Source organism: Eupeodes corollae, chromosome 1 (genome assembly GCF_945859685.1).
Source record: "Eupeodes corollae chromosome 1, idEupCoro1.1, whole genome shotgun sequence".
Classification (NCBI taxonomy): domain Eukaryota; kingdom Metazoa; phylum Arthropoda; class Insecta; order Diptera; family Syrphidae; genus Eupeodes; species Eupeodes corollae.
In genome coordinates this window covers 268,343,628-268,358,695 of record NC_079147.1, presented here as the reverse complement: position 1 = coordinate 268,358,695, position 15,068 = coordinate 268,343,628, and the positions used below count along the sequence as shown (strand labels likewise).

Below are 15,068 nucleotides of genomic sequence, written 5' to 3'. Positions count from 1 at the left end.
TCCTCTTTCCTTTTACATAAGCCCATACATTTTCTATGAAATTTAAGTCAGGGCTTTGGGGAGGGTGCCGTTCAGGGTTTCCAACCCAATGTCATTAAGAAACATTACTGATCCACCACCATGGGACATGGTCTGCAAGACTGGAGAAAACTTTTTATGCATTTCTTTCCGCATTCGAACAGATTACTTTTTAGGTGATCCATGAAACTCAAAAGAAATTTGATCAGCCCATAAAACTTTGTTCCAGAAGCTAAGAGGCTTGTTTACATATTACCTTGCGAATTTTAATCTTTTTAATTTGTTCTCAGGAGTAATAAATATTATCTTTCTTACGGTATACGTCCCAAAATTATATTCTTTAAAACGTCTGCGAATTTTTCTTTCACTAACGGAACTTTTTTGGAGGGCTTTCATTTCAAGCTCCAAGCTTTTAGGGGTTAATGCAGGATTTTTTGGTGAATTCTCTCAAAATGTGAAACAATCGTATGTCTTCAAGTGTATTACAAGCTTAAGTTCTGGCACCCCATTTCCGATCCTTGTTAACATGTCAAGATGACTAACACTCATTTCATTACGCTTGCCCATGCACAGTCCTTGATGAACTGGAACTTGCTCTTTTTAACATGAAAAACAGTAAGTCCCCAGGAAATGATAACATCCCCGTTGAATTTCTGAAAAACTCATCTTTAGAATACAAGCAATATCTTCTTTCTTTTTACAACAACTTGTATGATTCCGCTTACATTCCCACGAGCTTCAATAAAGCTGTTATATTTTAAATATTTAAGAAAGGTGATGCAAGCTTACCTGAGAATTACAGAGGGATTTCAATATTAAATTCCATTTAAAAAGTATTTGCTAGAATCCTATTCAAAAGACTTATCAAATGGGTAGAATCAAACAATCGCTTAAGTATGTTTCAAGCTGGTTTTCTTGTGGGCTTTTCAACGGTTGACCATATTTTTGCTTTATCGAGTATTGCTAACAAATTTATCCAAAAGAAATAGAAGATGTATGCTTGCTTTATCGACTTAAAAGCTGCATTCGATACCGTCAAACGACAAGCTCTCATTTACAAAATGGCCTCACTTGGTATATGTTGAAAATTTCTAAATATCTAGGAAAAATTTATATGTAAAGCTTATGCTACAATTTGGGATAAGGCCGAGGTTTCAAACGGCTGAAGGTTTCCCCAAGGATTTTTCCTCAGCCCAATCTTGTTTGCCCTTTACATTGATGATATTTCAGATAACACCCGGTGGAGTTTGCTTTTTTATGATATTCGCATAAAAGTGCTTCTATAAGCGGATGACTTGGTTATACCATCTTATCTCCAGCTACAAATCAATAGGGCCCAAACGTACTGCAATATCTAGAACCTTAAAATAAACTCAGAGAAATGGTATTTGAGGCACGGAGTTGTAGAAGATTGAGAGAAGAATGATGGTTCCTTAACAACCAACCTATTGAAATAGTTTCTAACAAGAGTAATGTGTAAACCAAGTTCGAATCTTCACACATCTATCATGAAGGTTCTTTTGCGAACAGAAGCATAGCCATTTAAGGAATGGACTTAAATTGCCCGATTGCATTATATTTCTCTTGAACTGACTGAGATTAACATAGATAACTGGCAAGATATCTTTTCGAATGTTATCGCAAAAGTTGATGAAAATATATATCTTCAACATCTAAATCGAGCATCATCATCAAGAGAAATATATAGAAATCTAAGTCCCTCTTTAAATACTAATGCGACAAATTATTTCAATAATAGACTTCCTGTTGAAATATTGAACTTGAATTATATTCCGCATCGGTCAGATCTGCCTCACCTTAACAATTATTGTAACAGAAACGAGCCTGACGATGTTAACCATTTCATAACTATTTGCCCGATACTTAAAGAAATTCGAAGGCTCTATTTTCAACATAGTGTCCTCTCTAAAACAAATGTTTGGTGTAATGAACGGATCTGTTAGGTGGACAAATCTCTTCATGTTCTGTGACCATGAAGAAGTTTTTCAACCTTTTAATTTTTTTTTTAAATTCCGTTTTCCTAAAAATATTAACTTACAAATTTCTAAAACAATTTATAATGTGAATTTATACAAACTTAAACTAAAACGCAAAAATCAATAGTTATCAAAAGATCATTTACTTTTTTCTGTTTGAGCGAATTTAAAACAACAAATTATATGTTGTTTGTATAACAAGAAATCTAATGAAAACCTTCCAAATATTTATTATATTAAAGCAAATGTAATTTTCTGGCAGACCGCAATCTTGCTATGTTCATATATTATTTTGATTTTCTAATAAAAAAAATGTTTTTTAATGAAATAAAGGAATAATAATAATAAAAGAACTGTTGAAACTGAAAAGTATTGCACACAAATAAGTAAAAAACGAAGGAGTTTCTAAATGAAATGTTTTTGTTGCTGATGTTACTTACTTTGTCGGAGGAATCCCAATTTGCGGTACGAACAATTCTAGTTTTAGTTTCCATTTTTATTAAATTCAAGCACAACTAAAGCACTACACAAATGTTTATATTTTATTTGTTATGAAAAACAACAAATTTCATAGACAGATAAATGAAATAGATTGCTCCATTTTGGTACTTTTTTTGACATAAGTATTGTATAACTTAAATTTATAGCAGAATTTTTTATAAATGAGAACGTTACATACATAGAGCCTACATAAATCTTTATGCAATGTATAACTATTTATCTGTTAAGTGAATTCTATCAAACAAAACTGTTTAATGTTTAATTTTTAATTAAAAAACCTCAAGTAATTCAAAGAATAGAAGATAAATTAAAATTCTAGTAATTGAAATGTGCTAATTGCAATCTGTCACCTCTCAAATTGTTTCAAATCAAACTAATCGCCTATAAACATGCAACAGGAATGCAATCTTTGAAATCTTAAATATGAAAATAACACAAATTATAATTAATTGAATTAAATATTTCCAATAAGGAACTATTTTATTTTGTAAATAATTCCAAATACATAAATTACTTAATAGAAAATTAAAGTATTCCAACGAAAAACTATATTTTCATCTTTGCAAGCGCCATCTGTATTTCAATAAATTCACTTATGACATATGGCGCCATCTAAGCCGGAAATAATAGAATTATGAAACTTTTTCGTTTCGAGTTGTCCCTCAGTAGGAAGAAGACGCCTCAAAAGATGGCGTATTTTTGACAAAACACCACGCCAACTACCACTGCGATTATTTTTGATAAATATTTCCCTCAAAAACCAATCAAAAACAAAAATGCAAAACTGCATTAAATTCACTAATATTTTATGAATAATTTTAATTAATATACAAACAATTGTGCGTTGGTTTAAACATAGTTTTTCCCTCTGCCAAAAAGCAATAATATTCATAATGCAAATGCAGTAAAGTGAGTGATGGAAGGAAAATCAAAGAATTGAAGAAAGAAAAATATACAATTTTGCGAGAGAAAGACCTCGCAAAAATCTGCCCCTAGTGAAATTCTAAAATATCACCAAGTGAAAAATAATTTTTATTTAGTTTAAGTTTAGTTAATAAAGGATCAGATCACGACTAGTCCCGACCCGAGTCGCCCGGTTTTCTTTTTTAATTGGGATCGCAAATCGGAAAACTTGTTAAGTTTTTTTCTTCGTGGTGCGTGTTCGTTGGTTCGGTGGATTCCGTTGCCGTTCCGTCCGATTCCCGATTGAAAATTTGCACCTGCAAACAAAAAAGGTTCGTATATTTTTCTTTTCGTCGTCGTCGTCGCTCGTATAGTTTGTGTCTTGTGTGATGTGTGGACACTTAAGTTAGTTTTGGGTGAGGGGGTCGGCGGTAGTGGAGAGATGTAGTACGGGCAGTCAGCTTCAGAACAGGCAATTGAAGCAGCGGCACCAGGAAAAAAAGGCATAAAAAGCCGAGTGTGGTTACTGTTTGTCTTTTTCTAATTCACATTTTATTCCTTCCTCCTGTTTTGGAGTTTTATTTGTTTTCTGGTTTGTTATTTCATTTAAATATTGTTCGGGATGAATGCAGTTCTCGGTTTTTCATGAATTTTATTCATATTTGTCTAACGCGCAACAATCTACTTTATCATCGATAGTAGGGTCTTGTAGCGGCCTACGTACCTAACACCTTTTCAAATCCTTTACATTATTGTCATAGCTACATCGCGGCGCGTTTGGCGCAAATTCCGATAGGAAAACCGAAGACGAACACGAAAACGTTGTCAAAGCGAGCAGAGGGTTGAGGTTGAGGGTTGATAATTTATTCGCTCTTTGCTCTTTGATTTAATGCGATTGGGAGAGATTTGTTTATTTACTTTTTTCTTATTTCTTTTGCATACAAATTTTATGTATCTTTCGACATTAATTATTTTTTGTTAATTTATGTGTAAAAATGAATTAATTGAAAATTATTAATTGTTTAATTTGTACGATTATCTCAAAGAAGGTAGTATGTGTCCGCAGTGCCAACTAATCAAATAACATATTATGTTCTTATTCTGGAAATGTTGTTTTATCCATTTGTAACCCGGAAGAACTCGCTCTCTGATGTAAAATCAGAAACTTTTGTTGTTCTTTTCTGGAGATAAAATCCATTATATTATTTTTTAAAATAGATGATGGGTACTTATTGCAAAGCGCAGATAAGTTAATGAGACTTCAAGTGCCCACTAAGCTGGCAGTGGTCGGCGGCGGGTAGCCTATTATATGCATATTTCTTAGGTTAAAAGTACTCAAATATGTAGTATTATTGTCTGCATTATTTTTGGGAGTTCTTTTTTCTCAAGATTTTAACTCATTTTGAGATGGTTTCTAATTGTGGTCCTAATCTTGTTTATTTAATTTTCTAATTGGGGTTAAGGTCTATTGGAGTTGTGCACTTATTTCTCTGTACCCTAAAATGTCCAGAAACCCAATAAAGTCCCACTATACTTGTCTTGTCGGCCTCCTCTAGGCCCCTGACACGCCAGCAAGACGCTCAACGTCACCAGATCGATGCAGATCCTAACTTAAGCAGACCAGCTGTACACGTTTAATTTATTTAGATCAAAAAGACTACATTATTTACTTATGGTGGCCGAACTGGGCCTCAACCAACATGCGTTTCTCCACTCTTGCACGAAAAGTTAGTTGCGGTCCTCCCCCACCTGGGTGCGCCATCTGAATCGCGGTCTTCCTCTACTACTTGCCTCCGGATTGGATTCGAAGACCCTCTGGGCTGGAGTGTTGACGTCCCTTCGCTCTACATTAAACAGTCTTCTCAGTCGTTGGACTTTTATTCATTTAACCAGGTTAGTCGTTGTATCTTCTTCTCCACTTATCATCAATGCATACGGGAACAAAAATCACCCAAAGAATTTTTCTCTGGAAGCATCCTAAGATTCTCTCATCTTTTTTTTTGACAGGGTCCAAACCTCATCACCATATTTGAGAACACGGATGATGGCCGTCTTATAGATGGTGATTTTAAATGCTCGAGAGAACACTTTACTATTTAAATGCTTTCTAAGTCCAAAGGAGCAGCGATTTCTAAGAGATATTCGTCGTTTGATTTCAACGCTGGTGTCGTTGTATGAATTTATAGGTTAGGTAGCCAAAATCCTTAATTATCTCAAAGTTATAGCTGTCCATTGTGACGTCTTTGTTTAATGCCTTTTTTGATGACATACGTGGTCTTGCTCTCATTGACCACTAAACCCATCTACTCCGCCCCCGTCGCAATGCTCAAAAACGGTCCAGTGACATTACGCTTTGATCTTTTAATTATGTCAATGTCAACGGCGTATCCGATTAATTGGATGGACTTTTGGAAGATTGTGCCTCTAGTGTTGACGGTTAAGTTTTGCACAATTCTTTCCAGAACGAAGTGGAAAAAGTCGCATGACAGTGTATCGCCTTGTATAAAACCTTTTTTTGACATCAAATGCATCGTTGAGATCTTTTCCGACCTTGATAGAGCAGCGTGCTATCTCCATCGTCATTCTTCACAAGTTGATAAGTTTGTCAGGGATGCCAAAACGCGGCTTAAAAATCTGCAAAGAGATGGTGGATATCGATTTGAAGTTCCTGGGTTATTTCTAAGATATGCCGTAATGTAAATATTTGGTCAATGGTGAACTTTCCTGGTATGAAATCACCTTTCAGGTTGTTGATGAACGGCTATAGACATTCAGATATTACTGTTGAAAGGATATTAAATGCGATGTTCAGGAGAATGATGACTCTGACCAAATTTATAGGATCGACTTTCTTGTGTATTGGAAAAACTATGCTGAGATTTCACTCATCGGGCATGCTTTCTTCCGACCATATTTTCCAGATGAGTTGGTGCATACTGCCTACCCTGGTGCTTTAAATAATTCGGCAGCGATCCCGTTAGCTCCAACAACTTTGAAGGATTCCAGTTTCGATATTACTACCTTCACTTCGTCGAGATCTGGTAGGCGAAATTAGTAAGTTTAAACAAAGTACAGGGCTGCGTCGCTAACAAAAAAGACAGTTTGCCAAGCAATGAAGGTGGCGGAGCATTTATTTGACGTCCATCAAATACCTTACGTCAATAGTAGTAGTTTATGCAAGAAGAAATATTGCCTGGCCCATTCCATCGCATCTTCTGGAGGGCTGTCACATCAGCTTTGATTTCGGCGAGGGCATCGGCAAGCTGCTCTGCTTTGCGTGATCCGTTGAGAGTACGCACATTCCATGTACATACACGTAAATCGTTTTTTCGTTTGGGGGGGGGGGATTTTCAACATTATCAGTCCGTTAATCCGAGGCTATTACTTGTTTTTTCATCATACTTTCAAATTTCCTTTCATGGCCAGCTTTGTGAGACCTGTGATATCTGGTCTTTTGTCCTACTTCCTGAGAAGGTAACTCAGGTGACACAGCTCTGGATCCGATGGATCCAACGTTCGTCATTAGTTCACCTTTCGGCTATCCAGCAGGCACCACCACAAGGTGACGATAGGATTTCGCACCACCATGCTAGAAGAAATACTCAATGAAATACTCAAAGCCTACTATGGTCTGTCAAGCTGCTTCTGACGATGTTTCTGTAATAACTCCGACCTCTTAGGTGCGTTCAAAAGGAAAGTTTTACATAGAAAGGTTTCGGAGACGTTGCAATCAACACTGTATCAACCTCAAACAAGATACAGAAAACAAAATTAATCTAATCAAGCATCAGTGAGCGTGGTTAGTAGACAGACCGTCTCGAAACCCACCGCGTGCTGATGTCATGTGTTCTTTCTGTCTGTTGTTCTTTCTTTTCTGTCTTGTGTTGTTATCACCTTACATAGTCTAGTCGCTGAAGGTGCTGTGTTCTCTACTCTGTACATTTATGAAGTTTGAAATGTAATGTAATCTAAAATTAATCTCGGTAAACTGCATTGGGCTGACTAACAAGCTCGCTTTTTGGAAGAGCATGCTTACGCTAAAGAAATGGCGTAGATCAAAATACGCCAATCGGGAATAATGGTGAAGCTTGTTAATTGAGGACCGGATTGCAGTTGTCTAACCGATGATGATGATTAACTTGTGTAGATTTCCTTTATTATGCAAAGAATCACTATTTTTTCGCAATTATAAATAAATTAAGGGGCGCAACAGTCCATTGAGAACTAGGGACTTACAACTCTCAACCATTCCTGTGTGCTATTAATTGCAGGAATGGAGGGGAATTACAGTTTATATGCCAAATCCGAACGACTTATTTGAGAAAGCACTTTTTCATGACAAGAATTACTCTTGGAGAATTTGTTAATTCCTCGCAAAAGGCAGTACCCGTAAAAAACTTAAAATGGCACAGGCATGACATTCCAACACACTAACCATCATGGTACGAGTATTCGAAACTAGAGCTGGAAATATGTTGTCTTGGAGCAGCCCAGGATACTAATGGTGATATTTTAGTTGTGGTTTTTTTCTACCATCTCAATATGATATGGCCTTTCAATTTACCTGGATAATGTTGCTGTTGCTCTCCAAGAAAATATTGTGTTTAATGGTTAAACATCAAACGATTTACAAAGTTCGTGTGAACTTTTTTCTCAATTTCTTAAGGCGGTTTATGTTAACAATTCTTCATTTAATATTTGTCAAAGGGAAAGCTATTCCAGGAGTAATGCTAACATTTCAACACTTAATATTTTTGAATCCGATATCCTAAATGGTATCTCAAAATTAAAACTCAGTTTGAATCCTGCTCCTGATGGAATTCCATCTTTTATTTTAAGCAATGTCAATTTTCGTTAGCTTTACCGCTTCTAATAATTTTTAATAAATCACTTTCTACTGGACAATTTCTGAATCAATGGAAATTTTCATATGTAAGTCCTATTTATAAATCAGACGCAAAAAGTTTAGTAGGAAATTATAGTGCAATTTCTAAAATCTCTGCAATCCCTAAATTATTTGAGTTCATAGTAAAGGATCAATTGTTTTTTAATATAAAAGAACATATTTGTAATGATCAGCATGGATTTATGCCAGATATGTCACAGATTCTTTTGAATCTGGCTACCAGGTTGACACTATCTATACTGATTTTGTCAAAGCTTTTAACTCAATTTGTCATAAAATTCTTATAGCTAAACTAAAAGTTTTGAGTATTCATGGGTTGCTTTTGAAATGGATATCTATCTACCTTAATGACAGAACAAAATGTTTGTTTTTTTTTTTTTTTTTTTTTTTTTTAAATTCATTTTTATTTATTCAATCTTAAACCTATCTTAAAGCTAGACAAAAATTCATAAAACTAGCCTAATTATCCATAACTTACAACTAACTTAATGGTCCTATACGGACACTCTAAGCTAAACTATAACACTAATTACTTATGCCTTTCGGCCTTAAGATCTATTTTACTTCAATTTAAATTTTATTTGTTTTGTTTTTATTAGAAAATTTTGAAAAAACTAATATCAATAACCTTTTTTAATTTATTTTTACTTACAAACTACTTAAAATAAGGTCCTTAAATAAAACTTAAAAACTAACTTAAACTACCTATTCTACCTATAAACTACTTAAAACTAGAACAACCACAGCAGCAAATCTAACTATCTAACATTTTTATTTTTCATATTTCGTTGTCTTTTTTTTTTTTTTTTTTTTATTTTTATTTATTTTTTTTTTTAATGTTTTGTAATGTTTTTTTTTTTTTTTTTTTTTTTTTTTTTTTATTTTTTGTTTTTTTGTTATTTTTTTTAATTTTTTTTTTTTTTTTTTTCGTGCCACCATGCCTATTCTACTTAAAACTAAACCCTAAAACTATAAAACAAGTATGTAAGCCGGCCAAGGCTTAAAACCCCATCCCGACTACCCAATATCAAGTGCCGATTGAAGCCACCAAAACTGGTTCTCCTGCTTCACCCTATCAGTTCGGTCCCGTTCGGACACAGCCCTACTGAACCGAAGGAGCTCTGCTCCGCCTTGTGCCATGACGTCCCGATTGTACAGGAGTCGCCTATCCGCGGTTCTTCGTCTGACGTGGTAGATTAACGGAACTGCCAATCTATCCTGTATCAGACCGCATCTATCTAAAAAGAGGAATGCCTCTGGGGGAATGAAGCCGCTCAAGCGTGCACTCTCAAAATACTCGTCGTTCGGATAGAACGCCCCGAAAATTAAATTGTTGGTCGAAGACATAGCTCTTGCAATGTGACCTCGAACGAGTTTTATCACGAAATTGTCAATTCTGTTGATTCGAGCCCCGTTGTATAGGACCTCGTTTGAATAATAATGCACATAAGAAGATTCAGCTGTTCGATATAAGCCGGTACAGCGTCGTAAACACTGCCGCTCGAACACCCGAAACTTCTCCATCTGGGAAGGGGCAACGTTGAACCACACAGGACAACCATAAACGATCATTGGCCGTATAAGGGCCATGTAGCAAATTACCTTCACTCTGGGGTCAAGCCGACTGCTAAAAAACAGCCGTTTCGTCAGAGCGAAGGCTCCTCTGGCCCTGGTCAGAGCAGCATTTATATGTCTGTCGAAATATAAATATTGATCTAACCAGATACCGAGGTACTTTACTACACTTTTGCTCGCTAATGGCTGCCCGTGAAGATCAACGATGACCATCTTGCGCCAATTCTTACACGTATCCCTCGTGGCCCTAGCCAACGGAGTCCGGAACAGAATTGTCTCTGACTTCTGGACATTTATTTTCAGTTTCCAGTCGTCGCAATATCGCTGAATCTTGTCGAAATCACGCTGCAAGAGAATTCTAATAACCTCAACCTTTCGGGCCGTTCTGTACGCAATTAGATCGTCGGCGTACGCAATTGCCTTTGTAAGACTACCTATCAGATCGCTGGTGTAAATGCTGAAGAGAATCGGCGAATTCACCGCTCCCTGTTGAAGACCATTTTTAATTGAGAATGTTGTGGTAGAAGTTACATTGCCACTTTTGACAACAAACTTTCTACCGTTAAGCATATCATAAAGTATATACAACAATGGCTTGCTTATGCCAAGCCTGCTCAGTTTTAGGTAAAGACCCTCTAACCATACGGTGTCAAAGGCCTTTTCCAAATCAACCAGAACAGCACCTGTGCATTGTTGTTTTGATTTATTCCATTGGATATCAGAAACGAGTTTAGACGCAGCATGAATTGTGTCATGACCCGCCTTGAACCCGAACTGTTTATCCGGAATTATTTTGTTGTCCGCAGCCCACTTAGTCAGAGCCCTATTAATGATCTTTTCGAAAACTTTGCTGATGCTCGGAAGAAGACTTATCGACCGAAGATTTGACGGGTTGGAGTTGTCCTTTCCCTTTTTCGGGAGAGGATGAACCACAGCGGTCTTCCAATGCACTGGATAATATGCATTATTCAGTGCATTGTTGAAGAGTGTGGTGTAAATGTCAATTGCTTCCGTCGGTAAATGTCTTAGTACAACGTTGGATATACCATCGACACCTGCTGACTTTTTATTTTTTATTGAGTTGAAGATGAGCTGAAGCTCAACCTTCGTCACTAACAAGGGACTTGGTCCCATTTGGTCGGCGATTATGGCATTTGCCAAGGAATCGTCATTGAACCGCATGAAACCGCGGTTCTCAGATCGCCAATGTGTGATATCATTACGGAGGTAAAAGTGATTAAGTAGGGCTCTGTTTTCCAGGTCGTGGTTGGGGCGAATGCTAACATTCACCTTGTACACTTGCTGGAAAGCAGCTCCCACCGCCTCCACTTTTTCCTTCGGATCTTCAATTATATAAAAGTCATCGTCAAAGATGGCTTCTTCTGGATCTATTTGAGCTGTCCTGAGTACGTCTCTGTTCTCTTCGGTTCTTTGGAGTTTAAGACACGGAAGGTCATTGTCGTTTTTTTTCCTGAATATCTTATTGATTTTGGGGAACATACCAGGGTCACTCGAATTAACTGACCGGATCTTGCGGTCCCAGTACTTGTTAATTGATAGCCTGTAGTTCTCCTTAATCAACAGATTGACATTTTTTATTGACGATTTCAGTGTCCTAACCTCCAAGTCGCGTGGGTCTGTAAGTCGTCTGTGCAAGTTTTTGAGTCTTGTCAGTAAGCCACTTTTGTGCCTACGTAGTGTGTCAATTGTCGCGTTTCTGTAAGCGTCCATTTGGTCCCGTTCTTTGTACTTTGGGATTGTCCGTTCCATCGTTCGTTTTATTGTTTCGTCCATCTGTTGTAAGTGTTGGTCAATTTCTGTATTTGTCAGGTTTCTGTTGTTTGGTGGGGCTATGTCACTCGAACGAAGTTCTCTCGCTAGGGCATTGGTGAAACGAGGCCACCGCATCTTACTGTAATTGTAAGAATGCGTTGGAACGTATTCCTCCAACTCCACGCGTTCGTTCGGAATCTGCATTGCAGCAGCCAGTCCGCAGTGATCACTGTCGTACTCGACTGTCTGTAAGCAGTTTCGCGGGTGATTACCCACTTTGTCTGTAACTGTCAGTCTGGTGTCGTACAGCAAAAGGTCCAGAAAGGAGCCGCTTCTTGGATACGATGGCCTTTCAGTAGCCAGCAGGTCGACGCCATATTCAACGCTGTAAAGATTCATCAAATTAAAAAGATGATTACCTCTGGGATTACTATGTTGATTTCCCCAATCTTCATGTTTTGCGTTCAAATCACCGGCCAAGATGAAATAGTTTTCTTCCAAGCTCAGTTTCAGTTCCCTAAAAAGAATCTCGAGTTCTGAAGCAAAGTAAGTAACCTGCGGAGCTCCAGCCGCATAAGCCGCAATCATATACATCCGCTTCCCTTGAGAGAGAGAGATGCATACAACGCAAACTTCTAGCGTCTTGAGCTTTCGCAATTCATTGTTGTATATGACTTTATAATTAATGCCTTTTCGTATAAAGAGAGCGACACCGCCCCCTTGAGTGGAATCGGGCCGGTCTCTTCTTACGATATTGTAATTTTTATGAGTCAATTTGTGTTTGTGGTTTAGCTTAGTTTCGCTAGCCATAAACACATCGGGACTGTAGTCTTTCAACAATTGGAACATATTGGCTCTTCGTTCAATCCTAATCAGTGAATTTACATTCACAGCTAGGACTTTTAGGCGCGTCTCCGGGAGCGCGCCCATTATTGTCTAAATTGCGCCAGGCCAGGCAACAAAGAGTAGAGATGATCTACCCTTTTGCCTTGCTCCTTTATCTGACTTTGCAGTCCTGTTAGTTGACCTTGAATGCTCAACAACAAGGCTACAATGTCAGGCTGCACCTCTGGTGCCTTAGGCACAGGGGCCTTTGGGGCAACCGTTGGTGGAGCCTGTCTCGTGTTTCCACTCCCTGACACCATTTGGGCGTAAGAGAATTTGGGATTCACGAATGTTTGTGTTGGAGCCTGTCGAACTGTTCGACTTCTTTCGGCTTTTTGACTGGCCTGTTTTTGTTTAATTTCTTGGACCTTAGGGCAACCCCTATAACTAGCCGGGTGCCCTTGGTTTCCGCAAAGGACACACTTGAGCAGGGTCAAATCCTCAACCCGCTCATTCCCCAGCTTGCACTCTCCTTCTTTGTGGGTTTCTCCGCACCTCACACAACGCAACTGCATATTGCAGTTGGCATTGGCATGGCCAAACCTCTGGCACTTCGTACATTGTAGAATGTCGTCGTGCCTTTTTAATGTCTCCCAGCGTACAGCTTGATTGTCGAGAGATTCGATTCTCTCGACACTACTAAAACTGCTTTGGGGCGATAATGTTACGAGGAACATTGGAAGCCTATAACCCCATCGCCTGGACTTCACCGTAGTGAAAGGCTTGACCCCGATAAAATCGAGATCGTCACTGGCTTTTTGGCGGAGCTCAGCTAAGAGCTCCTCCGGTTCCGTGCAGGAACTTATGCCCTTCAGAAGGACCGTCTTAAACTTTTCACTTTTGGGTGTGTAGCTGAAGAACTCAGCTGTGGCCTCTTTAAGCAACTCTTTTACTAGCTTGTATTCGGCCAGTGAGAAGCACTGGACCGAATAGCTCTTTTCTTTTTCATTCAAAATTTTTATAAGAAATTTGCCCTTAGTGGCCGACTTACATACCTGTTTTATGTCCTGTATGTCAACCCGGTAGGTCCTAATAGGTGGCACCTTCTCCTTCTTGGGCTGTGGTTGTTTCTGGTGTTGCTGCTGTTTCTGTTGTTGCTGCTGCTGTTTCTGCTGCTGCTGTTTCTGCTGCTGCTGTTGTTGCTGCTGCTGTTTCTGCTGCTGTTGTTGCTGCTGCTGTTGTTGCTGCTGCTGTTGTTGCTGCTGCATTGCTTTGCTTGATGTCGATGGGCCCTCAACATCCGGGCCTGTCACTGCTGATGGCGGTTTTTTCTTTTGCTCCGCTCCTGTGTTTTTATTAGCGGGCTTGGGTTGTGATTGTTTTTGCTGCTGTGGTTGTTGTTGCTGTTGTCCCTGTTGCAGTTGTTTTTGCTGCTGTTGTTTTTGTTGCCGTTGAGCTGCCTCTTGTTGTCGGCGTGCCTCTTGTTTTACCTTCAGCTGCGTGAGGAGGGGCTCCATTTCCTCCTTGAGCTTTCTGAGGTTTTCCTCAAATTGGCTGATGGTTGCTTGTTTGGCTTGCAGGGCCTTTACAAGTCTTGTCTCATCTTGGAGGTCCGCCTCTACCTCCAAAGCCTTCGTTGTCGGCGGGACTGTCTCTGGCTCCGATATGATTAAATCCATATTCGGAGACCTGAAAAGCCCCTCCCCACCTTCGGATACATATTCTGTCTTCTCAGACTCGGCGTAGTCTGAGAATTCACTTTCAGTTGTGATTCCTTCTTTAGTCTTCTCCATTTTTTTTCTCATATCACGCCGCTTAGCTGAGTTGGTTCTTTCAACTTTATTGGGACTGTGTTTTTTTAGCTTCCTCTTCTTATTAGAAGTTGCTTCCATCCACTGGTCAGACACCTGACCAGATGTTGTTGCTGTTATTATTGGTACCGCTGCTGGCACCACCGTAACATCACCTGATGTGTTGGCAGAGGTATCTTTCGATACCCCTGCTTTTCTCTCCCTCTCCATCAGCTTTTCTTCCCAATCAATGAAGTCGACAATTTCTCGATTGTGGAAAAAAGCAAGAATGTTTTTCGTGCACTCCGCACGGGATTCGAACCCACGACCTCTGGATCCGTCTTCGGACGCCACCTCAACTAGGCTACCGATTAGTTAGTAAAAGTTGTGGCTTACTGCCTTCTTAAATAAAAAGCCTTACAAATGCACTTTTAATTTGAAATTATCTACTATCCACTTTAAACACTTGTTAACTCTTTGAAAGTCAAATAACGACTGACAAAATGTTTGTAATTGGGAAATTTTGTTTCAAGTATTATTAAAGTTTCATCTGAAGTTCCTCAAGGAAGTCACCTTGGACCCTTCCTTTTTAATATTTTCGTTAATGAAATCCCATTTCTTTTAAAAATGCTTTATGTTTAATGTATGCTGATGACCTTAAAATATATCTTTGTATAAAAAATAGAAATTATCATCAAAATGATTTAAATATTTTATCCATTTGGTGTGAAAGAAATGTTCTTCCTTTGAATATACAAAAATGTAATGTTTTTACTGCAC

General features: G+C 38.4%; 1 protein-coding gene across 1 annotated transcript; it reads right to left on the bottom strand.

The window, feature by feature from the left end:
• Positions 1-1,372: 1,372 nt before the first annotated feature.
• Positions 1,373-14,519, bottom strand: LOC129950466 (uncharacterized). Its single transcript, XM_056062407.1, has 2 exons — positions 13,888-14,519; positions 1,373-1,463 (listed from the first exon to the last, which is right to left on the bottom strand). Exons 1-2 carry the CDS (start codon positions 14,517-14,519, stop codon positions 1,373-1,375), a joined length of 723 nt encoding a protein of 240 aa, XP_055918382.1.
• Positions 14,520-15,068: the final 549 nt, after the last annotated feature.

Bases quoted from the DNA above. Each gene is read 5' to 3' on its own strand.
- LOC129950466 (XM_056062407.1), bottom strand. From the start codon at position 14,519: ATGGAGAGGGAGAGAAAAGCAGGGGTATCGAAAGATACCTCTGCCAAC. The intron at 1,464-13,887 runs GCAGCAAAAACA...CTATTTCAATAG, and splicing joins CAACAGCAACAACAACCACA to GTTGGTTGTTAAGGAACCAT.